Consider the following 20,880-nt stretch of genomic DNA (forward strand, 5'->3'; position numbering starts at 1 on the left):
GGGGGAATACCAAGGCGTTCCCAGGCCAGCCGAGAGATAATCTCTCACGATTTTGATAGTCGACGTAATCGTGACTAGTCGACAAATCGTGGCAGCCCTATGCAACACTCACACTAACATATCCTCAGGGTGTTACGGTTAAGAAAATCAGGTACTAAATACATAAGCAGAGAATCAGACACTCACCAGCCACTTTATTAGAGACACCAACACTGCAAATACTAATGGGCCAATCACATGGCAGCAACTCAATGCATGTAGACATGTAGGCATAGTCAAGAAGACCCGAAGTTCAATCCGAGCATCAGCAAATGTTATTTAAGTGATGAATGTGCGATTTTTCAACACAGACACTTGTAGGCTTTACAGAGGATGGTCCAGTAAATGCCAGTGGTCAGAGGAGATTGGCCAAGCTCCTGTTAGCTGATGGGAAGCCAACAATAACTCGGTCAATTGCTCATTACAACCAAGGTATGCAGAACAGCATCCCTGAAAACACCAAGTGAGAAGCTCTACAGCAGCAGAAGACCACACAGAGTGCTGCTGCGTGCAGGTAAAACCAGGAGACCACGGCTCAGTGGACAGTTTGGAAGCTTATCTGCTCTGATGAATCTCCTCCATGTACCCGTCTTCCAGCTGGAGAGCATGGCACGTCAGGAAACTCTCATGATCTGAAACTGGATTCTTGAACCTGATTCTGCTGTAATCAAAGGTTCAAAGTGTTGATCCCACACAGCACCTTTAGGATGTGATGTAACAGGAGACTTCAAATCTACAGCATGCGTGTGACACTATCATGTCAGTGTGAACCACGAGGAATGGTGCCAGCACCTTGTCGAATCTGTGCCACAAAGCACTACGGCAGTGCTGAAGGGGGAAAGGTGTACCTGGTAAAGTGGCTGTGAGTGTATGTTTGCAGTTGTAGTACACACATCACAGCTGGATAACTGCTGTTACTCCTGTTGGGTTTCAGATCACTGCATTGTGATAGTACCACTGCAGAAATGTGAGTCTTTTTTCCAGGAGTGAAAATGCAGAGCCTCACAGGGACGCATCGATGGATGTCACAGTCTGAGAGCTTTCCTCTCGTCGCTCTGCTTGTCTTTCTTTCAATCAGCTTGCTTTGTATTCTCTTCTTTTTCTTCTTCTTGTATGACCTCGCTGATTGCAGCTTCTCCCGTCAATGCAGCCGCTGTCATTAATTTCACTTCCACCGAGTGCCGCTGACAGGAGACGAGCTGCAGCCCCACGACTCAAACTGGCAATTTGTTCTTGTCAAAGTTACACGGAGTGTTTAATTAACTAGAACATGAACCATTTGGGATTACAGGTTAGGAAATAATAAATGTTAGCGTGATAGCAAGGAGGACACACACACACACACAGGAACTACCTATGAACTGAGGAGAGCCGCGCAGTCCCATTGGCTTCCAGGCTCCATAGATAACAGGCCAGGAGGTCACACTTAATTTGTCTGCCAGACTGCAGGAACACCGCTGGGGAGAGAAAAGTTAATATTCATCTTTTCATTCCTGTGTGCAAAAGAATATTCTTCCTCATTCTTATCTCTGCGGTGAGGGTGCTGATGAAAGTCTTCTGCCCTTTTGCCAGTTTCTGGACAAGTGTCGAGGCAGGAAAAGGTTCCAGACGGCGAAGAGATGAAAGTCTGTAGCTACAGAACGCTGTGCAGTCTTTTCTTGGCTCTTTGATATAATGAAGCTGCTTTTGTGCACGTTCCAGGCAAATGGTCCAGATCAAAGTAAAAGCAGGAGTAGCAATTAGAGCTCCTTGTAAACTCTTATTGTGCTGTAATTAACTGCACAGCACAGCCTCTCACTGCAGCCATTTGCATTTGCAATTATTGCTTTTGTCAGCTCCCTTTTGATGTTGGATTTAATTAAAAAGGATATTATTATGAATCTGATTGATATCAAAGTTGCTTACAAAAGCTTCTCAGTAAGGAGCGATGGGAGTCGCAGTGCAGCAGGGCCTTAAGGTGTGCTGTACAAAGCAGTCTCTGTTGGAGTGGCTGGAACAGCAGGTCCTTCCCCTTCAGATGCAAAACAGTTTCATACATGGCTGATCGCACAGATAGACATTCAGAGTTAGCGCTGTCTGCCAGATCAGTTTTGCAGAGGTATTCAGACTGACTGAGTTTGGAGTTAGAGTACCTCCTTCTTTTTCCCGTCTGTGTCACGCTGTCCTGGTGATGACCGTCTCACAACCTTCTGTTGCAGCTCTCCATGCTCTTCACTGAGGAGTGTGATAAAGTCAGGGACACCATGCACGTTCACTCCTTCAGCTACGACTTCCACCTGCGAGTGGTTCACCAGTACCTGGTCGGCTGCCACATGACGCTACGGCAAGGCTACCAGCTCACCGACTTCCTGGACGACTTCATCTCCCATCACCCGGACATCCCCAAGTTCGGCCGCAACCACGTCTTTCAAGGTGATTCTGGTGTTGCTGACTGCATCGAATCCCATGTGATGATGATGATAATGTTTTTTTGATTCTGCCATAATTTCTAGCTTTTCAACATTTACAGCAGCCGCCAGAGCAGCCAGTAAACAAAAGATGGCAACACAGTGAACGGTGTACAGAGCATTTACTAAAGGGAACAAAACTCGAATTCACCAGAAACAAACAAACTGACAAATGAAAAATAGGCCCCAAAATCATCATGTGATTAGAAGCATTTGGACTGTGGGTCAGTGCCCACACAAACACACACTGGTTCTGATGGGAAATACAAACTAAGCATCCAGTTATATCCACCATATAGCTGCACGTCCTCACTAAAGTGCGAATGGCATTCCCCATTTTTATGGTGCGATTAGGTTTATCCAACCTTAAAAAGTGCAAGGTTATAACTTTAATTTGTATTCTTTCCCTCCGGCTTTCAACTTTCCCCCTTTTACCTAATGGTCCCTGATACATGAGATGAAGTCTTTCCACCAGCTTCATTTAACAAAGACTTGCATCTGAAAATGTGTCCGTGTGCTGAAGTCACTGAAGTTATTCGCAGCACGTTTATGTAAGTTGTGGTCATTTTAAAAAACAAACTCTGCTGTCTTGGCTTAAACTATGCAGACGTGCAGAAAAAAATAAGTGCACCGAGACCTTTGGGAGGAAGTGGTCTGGATTAAATTCCAAACGAGGTGCACACGGTGAGTTTGGGTTAAACTCCTGTAGCTAAACAGGTAAATCTGAATCATCCACAGCGATGGTTCATGAACTTTTTTTTTTGTTCTGAAATAAACAACTTTAGCTCACCTCTCACCCCCCCACCCCTGTGGTTGATTTAGCACAGAGTTTATTCGCTAACCTCTGCTAGCACGAGTACTGGAAGTCTACTCAGGTGAATTTGTGTTCATGTTTAGCGTCTTCTCCAGCTCCCTCTGGTGGTCAGTGCAAACCAAAAGAACCAACTGAAATGATATTCGGAGTAAATATTTGAAATAGTTTCACTGAAAGACGAGTTCAGTCCCTCTGTGTCCCGCCTCCGTTCGGGGTCACCAGCAGCGCTCTCTGAGCCGTTCTGGATCGATGAGCAGATATTTGTTTTTCCATCAGAGCTTCTCGGGCTCTGTGTGTGCACAGGAACAACTGTGTTTGTCCTTCTGAGCGTCTGTCATTCTTGTGTAAATCAGGGAGCTTCTCCATCTCCACGGGGATGATAACGGCTCACCAGCTCTACAACTACATCACCGACCACGCCAGCACGTATGGCATGAAGCCGCTCCGCATGTCGAAGGCTGCGGTCGCCACTGACAACAAGAAGGCGATGCCTGACCTTCACGAGTATGCCCTGGTGGCTCTGTGGAACAGGTGGAGAAACAGCTCTGACCTCAGAATAAACCTTCTCTCCTCATATCTGCTGCTTAACTTTACCTTTGTTGGCTCCTCTTGCTTTAGTTCGGGCTCCTACAAGGATCTGGACGGTCTGCCCCACCACGATGACTTCGATGTTTCCCTGGTGGTGTGTCACAACGCTGCTCCGTTTGAGGAGCAGTCAGACGGGGAGAGGCATCTGCTCAGGTAAGATCTACAGACTGCAGCACAGAGGCTGTGTCATAGTTACTCGTATCTGGGCTGACACCATGTTTGTTTTATCTGACATGTCCTGACACAACCTAAAGAGGACTGGTGGACGTTTCACGGGCCAAACAAATGTGTTAACAGTACATCACTGAAGGCACTGGATAAACTTTTGCTGAGTCTCATCTCGTCCCCTTTCATAGGCTACGCTTCTACGTGATCATGACCAGTCAGCGGGAGCTATTCCCACGCCTCACTGCAGACATGCGCCGCTTTAAGAAGCTTCCTCAGATCCACCGTGATCCCGGAGAGCTGGGGGGACGGCTCTCCCAGGATCGAGCAGAGGCTTCTGGGTCACGTGGTTCTGAGCAGGACCTCTGGGAGGAGGGTTCGTCTGAAGCTTCAGCACCCTCGGCTCCAAGTGATGGCAACGAGTTTTACCCTCTGACAGGCGGTGGACCAGAGGCTCAGGGGCTCCTCTACGCCTCCCCTCTGTTCCCTCTTCTCAACAACGAGGTGGCGTCTGCCCGCAGACAGATCCAGATCAGCGTGGAGCAGGCCATGGGTCACTGCCGCAGGGACAACCTGTGGAGGAGGCTGTTCCACGGCGAGCATGTGGCCCTGGATAAACTGAAGCTGGCCAAGTTGTCGTTCAGCGAACTGGAGGAGCTGCTGGAGGCTGTGCAGAGCCGATCAGTGGGGGAAATCGACCCGCAGCTGGTGAGATTCTAATTTTAGCCTTAAAATCAAGATTCGGTTATGACCGTCAAACATCAGCAATACCAAACACCTTGATTACTAAGACCACAGCTCGACACAAATGAACCGCCAGCAGCTCGACACCCTGTCATTTGAAACGCAAAGCAACACCAGCACACAGCTAAGCATCGGTGCTCCCACAGTATGAGAAACATTTGGAGGTGATCAGTCTCTCGCTGTGACCTCAGCCAGCTGCAGGTGACCTGCAGATCAAACATCAGCTCGCACATACATGTTAGCAGGAGCTGTGAGTGGGAGGTAAATGTTCCTAACACATCAGGAGACTTCAGGATTTTGTTAGTTAAAGGAGGAGCTTTTAAATGATACGTCTGCAGCTTGAATATTTGTCTTTGCAGGTGAAACCCAGTGAAAGTTTCTGATGGTCAGTGTTGTAACTGTAGTGTGAATGTGTTGCTGCAGGACTGTTTCCTGACCATGGGTCCAGCCTGGTACCAGAGTCTCATCAAGGTCCTGCTCAGTCGCTTCCCTCAGAGCTGCAGACACTTCGACGACAACGGCATCCAGTATCTGGTGAGAAAAAAAGAGTTCAAAGTGGCAAACCCACAGGCCCCTGTATCCATGAGTTTCCCTCTGCTGTGGCTTCACAAACGGGCAGCAAAACGTTACCAGCCAACAACCAAATGAAGGCGTTCCCTTTAATGCTCAGGGTCATCGAGATCCCTTTAAAAAATATTGGAAACACGACCCCAAACTTCATCTCTAAGCACAGCTCCGTTAGTCTCTAGCAGCATTTCTCTGGACACAAATGGGACCATTTAGCAGACTCGAGCTAGAAACACCTGCAACACGTAATGCGACACTGATTAGTCTCACTCGTGTTCAGACTCGATTGTTAGATCAGTCGAGTCAGAGTGTAAAAGAGACCTCGAGTGACTTACAGGCGAGAGGATGGAGCATCGAGCTCAGTGAGAGCTCCAACACATGAACTGCAGTAACACATATTTCTTCTGTATCTGTGGAGACAGACTTTAAAACGGTGACGTTTGTGTTGCACACACCTGTTCACCTCGTTCCAGCTAACGTCCACTCGTGTCTTTGTACTTCAGGCTGTTCTGAACCAAAAGTTCACCGACTGCTTCGTTCTGGTATTTCTGGACAACCAAGCTGGAAAAACTGTGAGTTCTTATACACGTCTGACTTATTTTTTCTTATAATGAAGTCATGCAAAGTTCTCAGATTTCATCTTCCTCCCGCAGAGTTTAAAGGTCGTGTTTCGGGAGCCGCTGCCGTTGCAGCCGCAGGCCGGCAGCGGCCCCCCTCCTCAGCTGGTGTCCATGTATCATCACCTGGAGTCTGTAATTAACACCGCGTGCTACAATCTGTGGACCGGACTGCTATAGCACCCGGACCCGAGTCGTGTCTTTAACACGAGACAAATGGAAACGACAGCAGAAGGAAATGAGAAGAGAAGCTTTCTGCATAACGCTGGGCTCACTGAGTGGGAGCAGCGACATACTGGACTCATGTGCAAGAAACCGTTTTAAATGTTGAGGATCATAAAGTTGAGCAGACACTACGATGGGTTCCCTCGCAGTTACTGTACGAGCCTTCAAACAGCACCGTGACCACGCCACAGCAAAAGCACCTTCCTTACCACTATTGTCAAGAGTCAGACGGGCGATCAACATCCAGATAAAGAGAACTGCAGGCTGTATGCACTTATGGGTTGGGACAGTCCCTTTAAATCACAACGTACAAAATCCTGTTTAAAAAGTGATGTTTTCGATCTTTGTAGCAGGTGAGACGTGTCAGCAATATCTCACATCCTGGAACAGATTCAAAAAGGGGCTGAGGATGAAGATTTGGCCAAAGCAGCATCATTGGCTCCTGGTTCCTCGAGGTCATTTGCAGTGCTTGATAAGATTAAGTTTGATCATTTAATATGTAGCATATATCAAACTGAGTCCTACTCAGTCCAAATACTTGGGGCGGTCTGAGCTGAGTAGGTGAGATGATCTGCAGCTTTTCAGGGCTCATATCTTTAACCTTTAACCTCCACCAACGTCGTGCCAAATCCAGAACCAGTTTCACGTATTTCCACCTCCCTAAAAATGTACTGGTACTAGTAAGCATGGCACCACAAACTGATGATGCCTTGCTGCCTCCAGTTCTTCCAGGAAGTGAGGATAATGAGACGTTCCCGAACAGCTCAGCTGTGTCCCGGGTCTGCCACGGGGTCTCCTCCTGGTTGGACGTGCCCAGAAAACATCACCGAAGAGGAGACGACCTGAACCTCGTCATCACAGACGTAAGAGCTCTGCTGCTTTGATGGGATGCTTTTGGTCACCAACCAAAGCTGGTGTCATAGCTGAGAGTAAGGACATACCTTCACCACCACAAGCTGCTGCAGCTCCATCTGTCAATCTGGAAACAACTCGGAGCATTCGGTGCTCAAAGGCACAAAGGTAGAACGGGTGGACGACCTGGAAGGTGCTCTTTAACACATTCTGATGGATATGACACGGCGAGGACGCCGTCGATGTACGGACAGAAACATCGTGAGCGTGCAGCGGCTGTTTGACATCGTTGAGCCTGAGTCGGTGGTCAGAAGGCAGCACTTACATGCATTCTGCACAAATTTGAAGCTCCACATCTTCACTAATGTCTCAGCGTCGGTTTGGATCTCGTGCCTTCTGACAGTATTTAGCTTCACGCCACATCAGTGTTAAAACAAGAAGAGACAGCCCAGATGCCGGTGCGCAGAGTGGGAAGGCTTTTATGTTCAATTGTGTCAAACCTGTTTCCACTTGAACCCCACTGCCATGTCTGTTGCCCTCAAGTGCCTTTCTCTGTTTATTATTTTCTCCCTTTTCCCTTTTTTCATTCCCAAACCTGTGAAGTGATGCCGTTGTCGCTCTGGCAGGAGATGTGTGGAAACACACTGCTGGTGTTATGCAGCGAAAGTGCCTGAGTCAGTTTGGAGAAATGTGACAAAAATTGCCTTTCATAAGCAGGAAAATTGGTCATATTAACTTTGGTGATTTGCATAATAACATGCCACATGTCATCAGCGCCGAGTGTTTCCAAAGCATGTTGGGGTGGTGGTGTGTACTCTCACACAGTGTTGCTGGTAGTCATACCTCAGCCTGGCACAGGACTGTTACGTCACAACAGGTCCAGTGTGGCTCCTGTAGGAGTCGCACCCGTTCTGGGAGGGAACCAAACAGGTCTGAGCTTCACCAACTGAAGAGGACTGAATGTTAAACACTGGATTATTCATCATGCAAAATGTGAACTGTAAGCAGACAGCCCTGTAAAATAAAACCTGCACTACCTGTGTCGTGTATATTGTGTATATACAGAACACTTTATACAGTATGTAAAGTTAAATAAACAAGTTACAGAGTAAGAGTGTGCCGAACTGTTCTTCACTGTGCAGCTTCGTGTCGTGACAGAAGCTCCGGACAAAACTTTAGTGCCGGACTGTCCAACGCCAGGTCTCAGATGATCCAATACAGCTGATTCAAACGGCTGGATGACCTCCTCAACATGCCGTGAAGTTCTCCAGAAGCTGCTAATGAACTCATGTGATTCACGTGTGCTGACCCAGGGTGAGATCTAAAACCTGCAGGACACCGGCCCTCGAGGCCTGGAGTCGGACGCCCCTGCTTTAGCATCTTCAATCCTGCAGACGCCAGAATCATCGGCATAAAGCACAAAACGTTTGTTATTACAGTGTGTCAGAGCATTTATTATAGTTCAGGTGTTCAGTCAGTGGGAATAATTTTAAGAAGGCGCAGCTAGTTGGGAACACTGCAAGTAAAAGATTTAATGAAGGCGTTAATACCAAAGTCAGCATGAGTCAGTCAGGCGTGACAACACCAGTTTGTGAAAACAATTCAAATTCTGGCTCATGTCTGTAAAACGTACTGATTTGTGGTCTCACTGAATGAATCCAGAGTGGTTTTGACACTCATGCCATCCATGTCACATTTTCATGTCTGTGTTATTTTTAAATGTGTTCATTAAGGGTGTGTATCAGAGGTCATTGGGTTAAAATGCAACAGCTGGGATGAAATAGAAAAAGCTTCTTTCAGGTTTCACACGCGCATCTCTGCATCCTTTAGAACAGGATCAAACAGATTTGTTTTTCACCACTATTAGTGTTTTTGTTTAGAGACTGCAATGAAGGGGAAAAAACGCAGATTTAAAAAATAATTTCTTGTGCAAACCCGGACAGTATGTCCTCTCGGACGTCACTCTGCAGTACATATTTGATCTCCTCCAGTGCGTCAAATTGATGATCCTCTGACTTCATTTCCATTTTTAAGATGAAGTCACGCTGAGGAAAGTCTGCTTGCACCCACCTCATTTATCAAAGCCTGTGTCAGTGCAAAAGCTGAGTATTTACCCTAGGATGTCTCCGTATTAGTCCACGTGCACAGTTTCACCCTGGGAATGACCTCGGTCACAGTCCCATTAATGTCACAATTATGAGCACAGTCCTGGTCTCAGTGCTCACCGTCCAGCATCCAACCAAATTATAACCAGTCCACTGAAAACCGTGGAAGAGTTTTAAAGAGGATGCTTGCTCTCTGCACAATGAGCAGCATGTTCTGGCCAACAGTTTACGCCAGCTGCCCATCCTGATGCAACAGTTCCAGTATGCAAATGTCCTGTTTATAAGGGGAAACCTGCAGTCAGCTGGGGCTGCAGAAGCCACCTGGATGAGTGAGAAACCTTTCTCCCACTGAAAACGCCACATCCAGATAAACAGAATAACTTTATGGGAACCGCCTCAGATAAGATGCAGAACATCTTCAAGAACCTTCAACCAAGCTCTCAAATCTACTCGTGCACCAGAACAACAGGAACAAAGTCTCCAGAAAATCCTCAAAGATGAAAAAAAGAAACAAGCTCGTGGATTGTGTCACGTCCGTGTCACTAACACCTGAGGAAGAGCACCGTAGTAACGCCAGTAAATAAAGACTGGTGGGTGTCTCTGGTGATGCAATTGTCATAGCAACACAAATCGCTCACGCGGTCCTGGCTGAGCTTCAATTAGCACTTGGCACGAGCCGAGGTAGCTGCCTCTTACAGATTCAGCTCATGTACACAGCTGAGTGATTGCTCACTGCAACGATCAACTCTTCCTTCGTTTTGATGCTGAACTGCACAAGCAGCCAGTCAAAGCATCACCTGACTGCTCGACACGTGAAAAACATTTTCTCAACTTTGAGTGCAAAAGCAAAGCAGCAGGTTCACCGTTCAGTCGACAGGACGCCATCGCCATAAATACGTCGCGAAGAGGCTGAAATGCGTCCATGTGGAGGCATATCGATTATTAACATAACGTGTTAATAATCGATACATATCTGAAATGTGAGATTTAAACCATTCATTTACCTGAGTGTTCATCAGTGTGTGCACCAGTCCAGTGGCTCCGTGTGTGGAAATATTTCTTAAGTGTACAAAAGCTGCTGTGGATGAAATCATCTCGGTGTAAAGTCTACAGGCCACGAGGGTCAGGACGATGAACACTAATGAGCTGCGCGCTGAAGCAAACCAGAAGACACAATGGAAAATGATTGTGTCGTTTGTAATTAGGACTCCGAGCTGAAAGAAACCACGAGACCACGAAACCCGTGGAGTCAGATCCACATTCTGCATCTCGGAGATGATCGACCACCGCGGACTCACCAGCCTCGAGCCACAGGAATGATTGTATGTTTCTATATTACAGCGTGGAGTGTATCAGCAAACCTCAGAGACGGAGCGTCTGTTCATACATTAAACCTCACAGCAGGACAAACAGTTGCCTTCTTTTATTCTTAATATAAACTGAAGGTAGCCAGGACAATAAACCTGATCAGACACTTCAAATGACTCACACAGCTGAACATTTTACAGGAGCTAACAATAGCAAAGTGGCTAGAGCCAAAGCCTCGGTATGAGCAACGCATCACAGCATAAACGCTCTGGTTCTGTTACATTAAGCAATAAACTTAATGAAAGTACCAGAAATTTGTTTCAATATATAAATGTGTCCCAACTCTGAGTTTGTCAAATTCATCAGCTAAATGTTCAGGAAATCGTTTACACTTCATTACTTGGACTTCTTCTAGTAGCAAAGCACTTAATCAGCTGTAAATATGAGAGGACCTTAATGCAGTTTGGGGGAAACTGGAAAGTTTATTCATTTCTGAAAATACTATTTTACATCGAAGGAAAGTTTATTTTTCTAATATCTCGGCTACACGTCTCGGAAAGAAAACCCACTTCAGCACTTTAACTTTTCAGCCCTGAAGGTCATTTTCTCAGACGCCAAAACTTCAAATATAACATTCATTAGTTCGTTATTGAATGTCATTATGTTGCAGTTATTTGTTTTAAATGCCGTACCAGGAGTCAAAATATTTCATTCAAAGATGAATTCTTAATCATTTGCTCCATCAGGCTGCTACTCTAAGATATTTTTTCTTAAGAAACACCTTTGATGTCGAGCTTGCCTCTCACAGTCAGTATTTTCTACTTCTGAGCCTTCGGCAGCTCTGCCTGCTCCGTCCTACGTTCCTTCCACCTGATGCTACGAAGAAACTTATGGAAAAAATGATTTGAACTTTTAAAGAACAACATTGCCATCCTGAATCACTGCTGTGAATGAACTGAGTGCACCGATGAAGAAAGACGCACAAACCCAGCAACGATGAGGAGGAAGTCGTGTATTCACTTCTTTCTACAGTGTGGAAACAGATTCAGAGAGGAGGACACAGGAGTCTGTGCAAAGTCCGCGTTAAATGGAAAAGGTGGGTGCTGCAGGTGGAGGTCCGTCGGGCTCTGGCAGCTTTATGCTCCGTCACCTCCTCTCAGCACTTTCTGTGAGCCCAGTACTCTTTGATCCAGCCGAGCCCCTCGTCTGTGGAGCCTGCAGTGCAAAGAGAGAGTTAATTACGGCTGTTTTCTAAGTCTTTTTCATAATCATTCCTTAAATCACACGAACACTCACCTTGCGGCTTGTACTCACACCCGATATAACCCTGGTAGCCGATGTTTTCCAGTGTGTCGAACAGGTAGCTGTAACTGAGCTCTCCGGCGCTGTCGGGCTCATTTCTGCTGGGAACCTGAGCAATCTGGACGTGACCTGAGAAACGTGACAACCTATCATCTTGTGATGTGTTCACACGAAACATAAAACCAGGTTTTATGTGTGAAACTGCCCAAATTTGTGTTGGGCAACATAAAGAGAAGTCAGCGCCTGACCAGATACCTACTGTGGATAGGATTACCTCCAGTAACACGGAGGACCTGGGAGTGCTTTAGTCCTTCAATACAGACACGAAAGAAACACGTAGGACTCTTTCATCTGTGCAATGATGTGTCAGAGTGATGCTGAAAATCAGCCCGTGCATTTGTTACTTCTACACTTCAGTCGCGCTGCAAACAGAACTAAACTCAGCCTCTCTGAGTGCAGCTGACAGAGGTCAGTGTCCATATCAAGATTATGAGGTCTGCAAGGTGATTTTAATTAACATCCTTAATGCCACTTGTGTGATAAGACACAGATACCTTTAGTCTGCCTCTGAGAAAGAAAAAAGCATGCTGTTCGATAACAAGGTTCAAGTTTTAAAATGTCATTTACGGCAGCCTACAGTCAGTATCTGATGCTGATGAAGCAAACGACCTGATGGACCTCGTTTCCTCTGTAGCTGCTGTTTAAAGGCAAAGCACATCCACAGCAGATTCATATCAGCAGCAGGGTAAGTCAGTTCCCTCTGCACATCCAGTTTTTGTGCATTATGGCCATTTCCTGGCTCTAACTCAAGCCACCACGCCGTCACCCCCACGACTTCAAGCACTTTCAGAATAGAAGAGACAGGAAGTGTGAGTGACGGCAGAAATTAATAAAGAAGAGAAGGAAAGACAGGCAGCCTCTGCAGATATTAACCCAGAAGGATTCGATTTGAGGTCTTGACTGCTATAACTGATTTGAGTTTTTAATACCAGATGAACATTTGCATACTCACCAATGACAGGAATATACTTTTGAATGTTTTGTGTGAGGTTTCCATCCATTATTTGCCAGTGAAAGATGTCCTGAAACAGTGTAGACGGCTGTTACGTTATTTGTCTCCACTTTAGACACATTTTGAAAGAACCCACCATCTGCAGTTTCATGTTTGGCTTTCCAACCTTCTCCAGGATTGCAGATGCTGCAGACAGAAAAATGAAGCATTTACATGTGCTGGAAATGAGACGACATACTGAACGTCATCATTACAACATCGCGCCGTTCATGGTTCAGGGCCACTGATGAATAAACATACCAGCTCACATTTAGGTTGGGATTTTCCCGCTTTAGCTGTTGACTAATTTTAATGACACCGTCTGAAGGCCTTCACACACCAGATGCATAAAAACTGTGCAGTTTTTGGACTGGTTGTTAATGCAGCAGCTGTAATTTCACTTTTTAACCAAGCTCGATTTTTCGGCTCGGAATAAACCGATCTGACCAATCAGACCCCTGCATTTGGTTGGTCCAGCTCAGCGATGATGGAAGATTTCATTGCTGCTGTTGGAAACGGGCTTTTGCATCATTACGCTCACGAGTTAATTTGGAAAAAACAAACGGATGAAAGTCTTTAAAACTTTACCAAAGTCTACAGGTTGCATGTGCAACCACTGCCATTATTCATTTTGATGTCTGAGACTTTTATGACTCTTTGGAGAACAAAAGTAGTGAAACTGGTAACTAAGGTAACAGGAAAAGACGTAGGCAGACACAGCAAAGCAGCAGGAGCAAAATAGTGTTAGCATGTCTGCATGAAGGACATATAATACACTCGCATCTAACATGATATCCAGAGGGTCAAAGGTCACGAGTCCTGATATTATCATCGTTCTAGTCAACCAATCAACTCGTACTTGAAGCTCCAGCTGAACTCCTAGTTTGGTCAGGTCAGCGGTTTTTGATCATTCATATGCAAAAGTAAACATAACGTGTTTCTTGATGTCAGAGTGGGCGGGCTTACCCTGATGAGGAGAGTCCAGAAAATACCCGGGGTCTGTAATCCTGGTGTTGATCGGTTCAATCAGTCCAGTGATTCCTTCCTAAGAGCGATAGTGTGATTGGTGTAACTTGAATCAGATTTTTCATTCATTATACACATTTTAGTACCTTCACAGGGACTCAAACCAGCAACCTTCAGGTTACTAGTTGCCAGTTTCAAACTCTGGGCGTCTCATATTTTGCTGCCCAAGCTAACATCCCAGACCTGGCTCACCACAACGTACTACAAGTGTCCAAAGTAGTGACTGTTGACAAAAATAGTTACCAAGAAATCCAAACGTTTGGGGAAAAGCCTGCACACTGTCCACAGAAGAGTCGAGAATATCGCCCCCGAGCACAGACCCTGCTGTCCTGTCAGAGGCGCTTCTATCTTTGCTTTTACTCTGCTCAGTAAGCGCAGAGTGGAAAAGGTTTCAACAAAAACACATCATTTTGAGTCATTTTACACAAAACTATAGCAGCCGCCCCCCAAAGGAACAAATACAATCACAGCTGTTGGCTTTTACGCTGAGTTTATCAGATAATGCTGCAACTATTAGAATCAGGATTTCAGCAGAGAAACAGCAAGAATAAAACTGGAGTTTTAGTGTGTGCCAGCTTTGGTCTCTATTAAATTACAGTATACGAGCACATATACAGCCTCACATCATGGCCTTACTTTCAGCAAACAGTTGGTAAGAGCCAATGTGTCCCAGTGCCAGCCCTAGAATGGATTCAATTATGTTTTATTGTAGGTCTATTTTGCAATGACTTCTAGAAGCTCCACACGAGTGCAACTGTATGTATTAAAGGGATAAATTGAGCATGAAATATTTGAAATATCAAGATATAAACTGTCTATTGTGGTATAGCCTAAAATCATTGTCCACAGGCCATTACACCCAGCTCCATCTCTGTTCATATCTGGCAACAGTGCAGCTAGAAACGATACAGAAGTGCTTCAAACGCTGTCGCAGGTCAGTGTCGGGGCTCGTCCACGTGGATGCACATGCGGTTTTCAGAGTATTTCGCTGAAAAGCAGCCGTGTCTGACACCGGAGAGTGGAGGGCTGGGAAGCGGTGACAGGGACGCCAGCTGAGGTGGAAAGTCACTGACTGATGTCGCAGTGGGCGTGGCTCTCAAGCAGAAGTTTGTGGAGAAGCAAGCGGCTACAGAGCACTGAGTGACTCTCACGTTAGCTCATCTCTGTGCGACAGCTTCAACCACTGGAACAGATCCAGTTGTTAGCGTGGAGACACCAAACCGCCTCCACGTAGGCTCAACCCACTCAAACATATATTTACCTTTGCTGTGCTCATCACGTGCACTCTGAAACTCTGCCTTTACTCGAGTGCAGGGATTAAATCCTTTTTCATGCCCAAAGGGGAATGCATTCATGAAAGATTTATGACTGCACTGCCGTGACAGTAGTGGTATGTTGGACAGAGAAGGTCACTTACCTTTGAAAGGATATCAGCGGCATATTTTAGGTTCTGCACAAAGACCGCCTCCATTTCCTTGGCAACCGTCGCTCTGTCAGAGTCCACGGGAACTCTCCCAGCCATCAGGTGAATCCTGGAAAGGAAATGTAGAAAAGATGGCACACAGGAACATCTATTACTCTATTCTAGCTTTTAAAACACATTTATAAAGACTGCTTTTGTGCCAGACTTATTTAGGGAGCTGAGCTTGTCCCAAATTGGTCTGAATCGAGCTTTTTCGCAGCAGACACGTTGTCTGGTTAAAGCAGGTGTCATTAACAATGCCTGCGTTCTGCTGAAATGTGACAATGAGTCTGCACGAGCAACACCAGGAGCCTGAAGCTCCAGCAGCTAAATGGATTTGTATTTTTCACACACTGTGCCAAATCAACATGGCTTTGTTCAACTCTGTACCTGCAGGGCAGTTTTACACACCTGAGAACAAAAGTGACACACAAAGATCTCCAAAAGGTGCGTTTGTTTGGTTTATCAACCATCTAATCAAACTGGCTCAAATTATGAGATAACTCAGCGGCAATTACAAGAATTAAGAGACAAACAAGCTTTTCAAATTTACGTTGCCAGCTGCTCGGAAACAAAACAGAAAAATGAGCCGACAGATGTGAAAAGAGACGTTTCCAGCACGTTCCAGGGAACAGCCGGGCGCTCGGACACAAGGGGCTGTTTTATGACTCGCATTTGGCAACATGTCTCCTTGTTTGTAACTGTGGTCAGTCTAACACGCAACGATGTCCAGTGAGGATCTGGAACCATAACGCCATGTCATAGGTCAGCCAGCGTTCTCTACATGAACAAAGCAGTGGGGATGATGTACGCTTTAAGTCCAGATCAACACACAATGTCTTCACTTAACCTTTAGTGGAAACGCGACGCTCCCGTAACTGGATAACACAAACAGGAAACGCACACTGGTGGAGCCACAGTCATTCATCCAGCTGCTGGCTTATTTAACACACGCTGTCATTGCAAACGCGTAAAACACTAAAACTGGTAAAAACAAAACTTTGGAAACTGAACTGAGAGCACTGCAACATGAAGTAGAAATTTCTGCTTTACATCTACGGAGCATCAGCGAACCTCGGCGGACCTCTAAAATCTCGCACCATTAGACAGCACCATTAAGAGGCTTAGCCTGCCCCAGAGCGGTCATCAAGAACCTTGCGCTGAAATTTCCTGTAAATTACTCCCATTGTATCAGGGGACAACGCCAAAGGGCGGAGTTATTGATTGCTGTGACGTCACGCCTATTTACATGAACTGAATTGACTTCTCCTGGTGGTACTTTGGTCCCGACCACAGTGGACTCTGGTGTCTGCTGCACACAGCTGCTTCTGTTCGCTAAATCTCTGCAGCCTCTGAAGACAGCATATGTTGGCAAATCTGTAGCCTCAGATGCCAGAAGTGTGATTAACCTCATTATAACACATCCAAAAGATATCAGACAGTTAATGCATTTTATGAAAAAGTCACAAAAACCAGCAAAGCTGTGACTGAAAGCTTCCAGTAACTTCAAATCTTCAATGCAAATTTTGAAGGTGAACCAGGAAGTTACAAACCAACTGCTTTGACTGTGTCCAGAACATCTGTGCACGGTGCTGAAGAGATATCAAATGAAATTAAGTTCAACTATTGCTGAGCTTTACTTTCATTAAGTACCAGCTGGTGTGTCGTGACTTAATCAGACGATAACATAACGGAGCGACAAATGACAACAACTCTCGAGGAAATGAGGGCTGTGCAATAAAATGCAAAAACAATTCAACACATCCACCAGTAAATCACCTGCTGGCTGAACCTGCCAAAGTAACCGCAGCATGTACCAGTAATGCTGCGGTTGTGTCACTGCCAGCACAATGAAAATGACCTTTGATTTTCTTATACTTTGTATAACATTTGGCAGAATGAGTGGACACCATGTGGAGAACGCAGTCTTTGTGCTTTAAAGTAAATGTGTTTCGGCTGCTGAGAGCACAATGTTTTACTTAGTGAAGGGAAGGAGCACTTACATTTACAGAGTGGTATTACTAGGCCATAAACGTTGCCTGGTGTTCAGCAGACAGTGTTTGGGCTCTTGCTGGGCAGCCATGCCTCTTACTAAAGTGCCTTTCTTCTAGCTGCTCTACTATCATGGCCCGAGAAACGTCTGAGCCTGGTTGACTTGCAACTGTAAGTAAGTTAATTTTATTTATGCCGCACTTTTCAAGAACAAAACACACAAAGTGCTTCACAAGGTGTTATAAAGAAAGCGGACAGATACAACAATTTAAACCATGTAAATGGATCCAGCTAAATAAAAGCAAGCTTGTACACAAAGCTGAAGTCCACCGGGAGCGAGTTCAGCAATTTGTGTAAAACAGTCTGCTTTGGTGCTGAGCCTGGACTCACTGCTGGAACAACCAGCATCACTCAGTACAGCTCACTCGCTCACTGAGAGAGACAGCTGACCCCAGAGATCAGGGGGGTGATAGTGTCCCATTTTTATATTTACAATATTTAAAAATACTGTTGAAAAAAGCTACGAACAGTTGGGAACAGCAGCATTATTGGTGCAAACTGACTACTGTCAGTGATGACAGACGACCTGTTAGTGTGAATTTAATGTCACAAGCTGCCAGCAGAAGCATCATAGTACAACAGCAGTGACACAGTAACAGATGCAGTTGGACTGCAAACATTCAGCGAGTAATTTGAATAATTCCATCGTAAAAAATTCTCGACACAAATTCTTTGCTTCGTTTAACACACGGCTCTGGAAATGTGAGCCACTGAGAACAGAACTGCAATACAGGTAATACAACTTAGGAGCAGCAAGTAAACAAAAGGTTAAGTTAATTAAGTTTATTAAGTTTATTAAGCCCGCCAATACTGACAACACCACAGCAGCAGAGATGATGGTGGTTTAACATGGAGCCAGAGTTTACACACTGCGAAGAACAAACCTCTGAGTCCAAAGACGAGGAGTATGTGGTCAATGTCCCCGCAATTAGCTGAGCTGACGACATGGAATATGTTGACGGGTTAACCAGAGATGAGTCGGAACCACGCAGGTGGCCAGCGCCCCCCAGGGAGACGAGGACGTGCTGGACGTGTGGTTTGTTGAGGGATGAGCAGGAGAGCCTATCGCAGTGTGCCGCTACTGCTGCGTCGGCCGGCCACAACGACGTGTCTCTTTTTCCCCTGTGGACTGACCCTCTCCTCTGCCAGCTCAGGACACGTTGTAATTCTTATCCTCCCACCGGAGCCCATGACGGCCAAAAACTGGCGTCCCATGTTCCCGACTTGGTCTCTGAGCTGACCGCATCATGCAGCAAAATACTGTCACCTGTGTCACTGTGGACCTGGATGGTGCTGAGGAGGCTGGCTTAGCTGGAGCTGTCCCTGGCTGCTTATCTGCCCCCGTCTCACAACCACGGTGACGGTTGCCCCACAACTCTGCCGTTCACGCACTGCAGCTTCAGCACGCGCAGCTGGACAAGATTTATCGGGCTCAGGCACTGCCGCTTCGTCACAGTGCTCCAGACGTACCAGGCGATGTCCCTGGTGGTGCTCGGGCTGCTGGTTCCTGCAGACAGCCCGCTAGCACTTCTCCTTAACAAGGTCATAATCGCCACTGATTAGATCCTTCGTGCGCCCCGCTATGCAGTAGTGGTATGGAGTGCTGCACCCTATGCAGCACTGCCTTGGCAGAGGGATGGTGTTGATGGGAGTGGCACAGAGGTTCCTGTGGCTGACGCTCTTTGATGTCCCAGACAGGGACAAGGCCGTGTATTTGACGAACCAGTGTCTGCTGCTGGGCTATTCGGACCATCACTGGAAGCAATGCAGGCTGGATTTGATCTGAGGAAGAAGCAGCTCTAGCTCTCACAGGCCTGCCACTCCTCTGCCGACCTGCGAGAGAGCGGCGCCCACGGCTGCTGTGGGTGACCTTGCAGCGAGCGCACAGCCTCCGTATCGACTTCCACACCAGCAAACCCTCGGGCCCAACACCCCGGAGGAAGAAGCCTCAGCCCTCCTATCTCTGGGACCGAGTGGAGAATGGGTCCAGCGGCAGGGAAATGCTGCTTTTCCCTCTCTGTTGCTGTCCAAGAGGCACCACTTAAGTTGTGTTTAGGTTGTCGGCCCCAGACAACACTGCACTTTTCTACCACCGTCTACGAAGCACAAACCCCCTGCACACGAAATTTCTCAGGTTGTAACTCCAAGTTTGGGTATATTGAATTTTCAGGTGACCAAATCAAGTGTTCCTGCTGTGTTTCATTGCTGTGCCCCACCAAGGTGTCTCCAACAAACTGTATTAATGTACACGGTCCTGTGTTACAATCAATGAAAAATGCTTATTCAAATCCTCAGCCTGCAAGCGAGTGAGCCAGGCCAGGCAGGTGATGCATTTCCCCATGAGCACACTGGCAGCGTTAGCACCCCTCAGAGAGATGGGTGTTTGCATCTTATCTGGACCACTGGGCTCTCGTAACTTGCTAAACAGAGGAGGTGGCGACATAGCTTTTGCTGGAGGATGCTGACGGTAACCACAGCTTGCATGTTAGCTCTCTGTCCCTGGAGGGAGCCCTGGCTGCTGCACCAGGGCTCTCCGACTGGCAGTGTTGTTTCACAACGTGGTATCCACCAATGCTTCTCTGATGGGGTGGGGAGCTCTGTGTGATGGCACATCAGTGAGAGGGATCTGGACCACAGCACAGGCTGCACATCGATCACTTACTAGCAGTGTTCTCAGCTCTCAAGCACTTTCGTCTGATTCTGAGGAGCCAGAATATCCAAGTCAGGATGGTCTCTTATATAAACAGGCAGGGAGGGGTATCTCCAGTTCTAGAGAGAGCACATCGGCCTCGCATGTCCTTAGTTCACCATGATGACAGGTTCAATTTGACAGCTAAAGGTCTGCCCCCAAGCATGGTAGCAGCAATCAGGAGCCTCATATGCTTACAAATGGGCAGCCTTTGAGGAATGGTGCCAGGACCATCCCAGTTATCCATTTTGACATTCCTGCAGGAGCTGCTGGGTAAAAGCATTTTTTTTCTACAATTGAGGCTTATTAAGCAGCAGACAGGGTGAGAGCAGGTGCACCTCCCCTTGCTATGCGTTTCTTTGAAAGGGCTTCACGGGCTGAGACCCGTGGTTAGGGTCCGCGTCCCTGTATGGGATGTCTGTTTAGTGTTGGAGGCCCTCTGTGTATGCGAGTATGCGGATATGAAATGTCTTTCATATAAGACTGCATTACTTCTTGGTTTCCCTTTTGTAATTATTCTGATTACTTGAAGAATCAATGCAGCCCTATTACACAGCACAAGACAAATGCAAGCGTTAGTATGACTACACGCTTGTTAATAATATATGCAATTTCTTTGTTTCTCAGGTTGGAGGTTAGGGGATAAAAAATGGATTTCAATTTACCTCTTACAGTCCAAAGCTCTGGCATACTTCACACTTAGATCCAGTCCCTCTCTGAACTCTGCTTCTCTTCCAGGAACTGCTCCAAGACCGAGATCACCTGCCTTTATATCTCCTGCAACACACACACACACACACACACACACACACACACACACACACACA

The 20,880-nt window shown here is 46.4% G+C and overlaps 2 protein-coding genes across 11 annotated transcripts in view; one reads left to right on the top strand and one right to left on the bottom strand.

Moving 5' to 3' along the window:
• szt2 (SZT2 subunit of KICSTOR complex) overlaps nt 1-8,096 on the top strand; it is a 108,832-nt gene extending 100,736 nt beyond the window's left edge. For all 9 annotated transcript variants that reach the window (XM_042222111.1, XM_042222131.1, XM_042222117.1 and 6 more), the window contains 7 exons: nt 2,238-2,451; nt 3,654-3,831; nt 3,919-4,041; nt 4,245-4,761; nt 5,221-5,331; nt 5,868-5,936; nt 6,018-8,096. In XM_042222111.1, coding sequence (XP_042078045.1) covers nt 2,238-2,451; nt 3,654-3,831; nt 3,919-4,041; nt 4,245-4,761; nt 5,221-5,331; nt 5,868-5,936; nt 6,018-6,161 — 1,356 coding nt within the window. In that variant the 3' untranslated portion in view covers nt 6,162-8,096. The remainder of the gene's footprint in view (nt 1-2,237; nt 2,452-3,653; nt 3,832-3,918; nt 4,042-4,244; nt 4,762-5,220; nt 5,332-5,867; nt 5,937-6,017) is intronic.
• Nucleotides 8,097-11,466: 3,370 nt separating this feature from the next.
• The window catches only part of hyi (hydroxypyruvate isomerase), an 11,966-nt gene continuing 2,552 nt past the window's right edge, over nt 11,467-20,880 (bottom strand). The window contains exons 2-8 of one of the 2 annotated variants that reach the window (XM_042222140.1): nt 20,719-20,830; nt 15,268-15,382; nt 13,791-13,869; nt 12,922-12,971; nt 12,786-12,873; nt 11,768-11,902; nt 11,467-11,686 (exon numbers count right to left, since the gene is read on the bottom strand). In XM_042222140.1, coding sequence (XP_042078074.1) covers nt 11,628-11,686; nt 11,768-11,902; nt 12,786-12,873; nt 12,922-12,971; nt 13,791-13,869; nt 15,268-15,382; nt 20,719-20,830 — 638 coding nt within the window. In that variant the 3' untranslated portion in view covers nt 11,467-11,627. The remainder of the gene's footprint in view (nt 11,687-11,767; nt 11,903-12,785; nt 12,874-12,921; nt 12,972-13,790; nt 13,870-15,267; nt 15,383-20,718; nt 20,831-20,880) is intronic. The other variant, XM_005923469.2, reaches the window with a different exon arrangement.

Source organism: Haplochromis burtoni, unplaced genomic scaffold (genome assembly GCF_018398535.1).
Source record: "Haplochromis burtoni strain Fernald_Lab_line unplaced genomic scaffold, NCSU_Asbu1 Contig_5, whole genome shotgun sequence".
NCBI lineage: Eukaryota > Metazoa > Chordata > Actinopteri > Cichliformes > Cichlidae > Haplochromis > Haplochromis burtoni.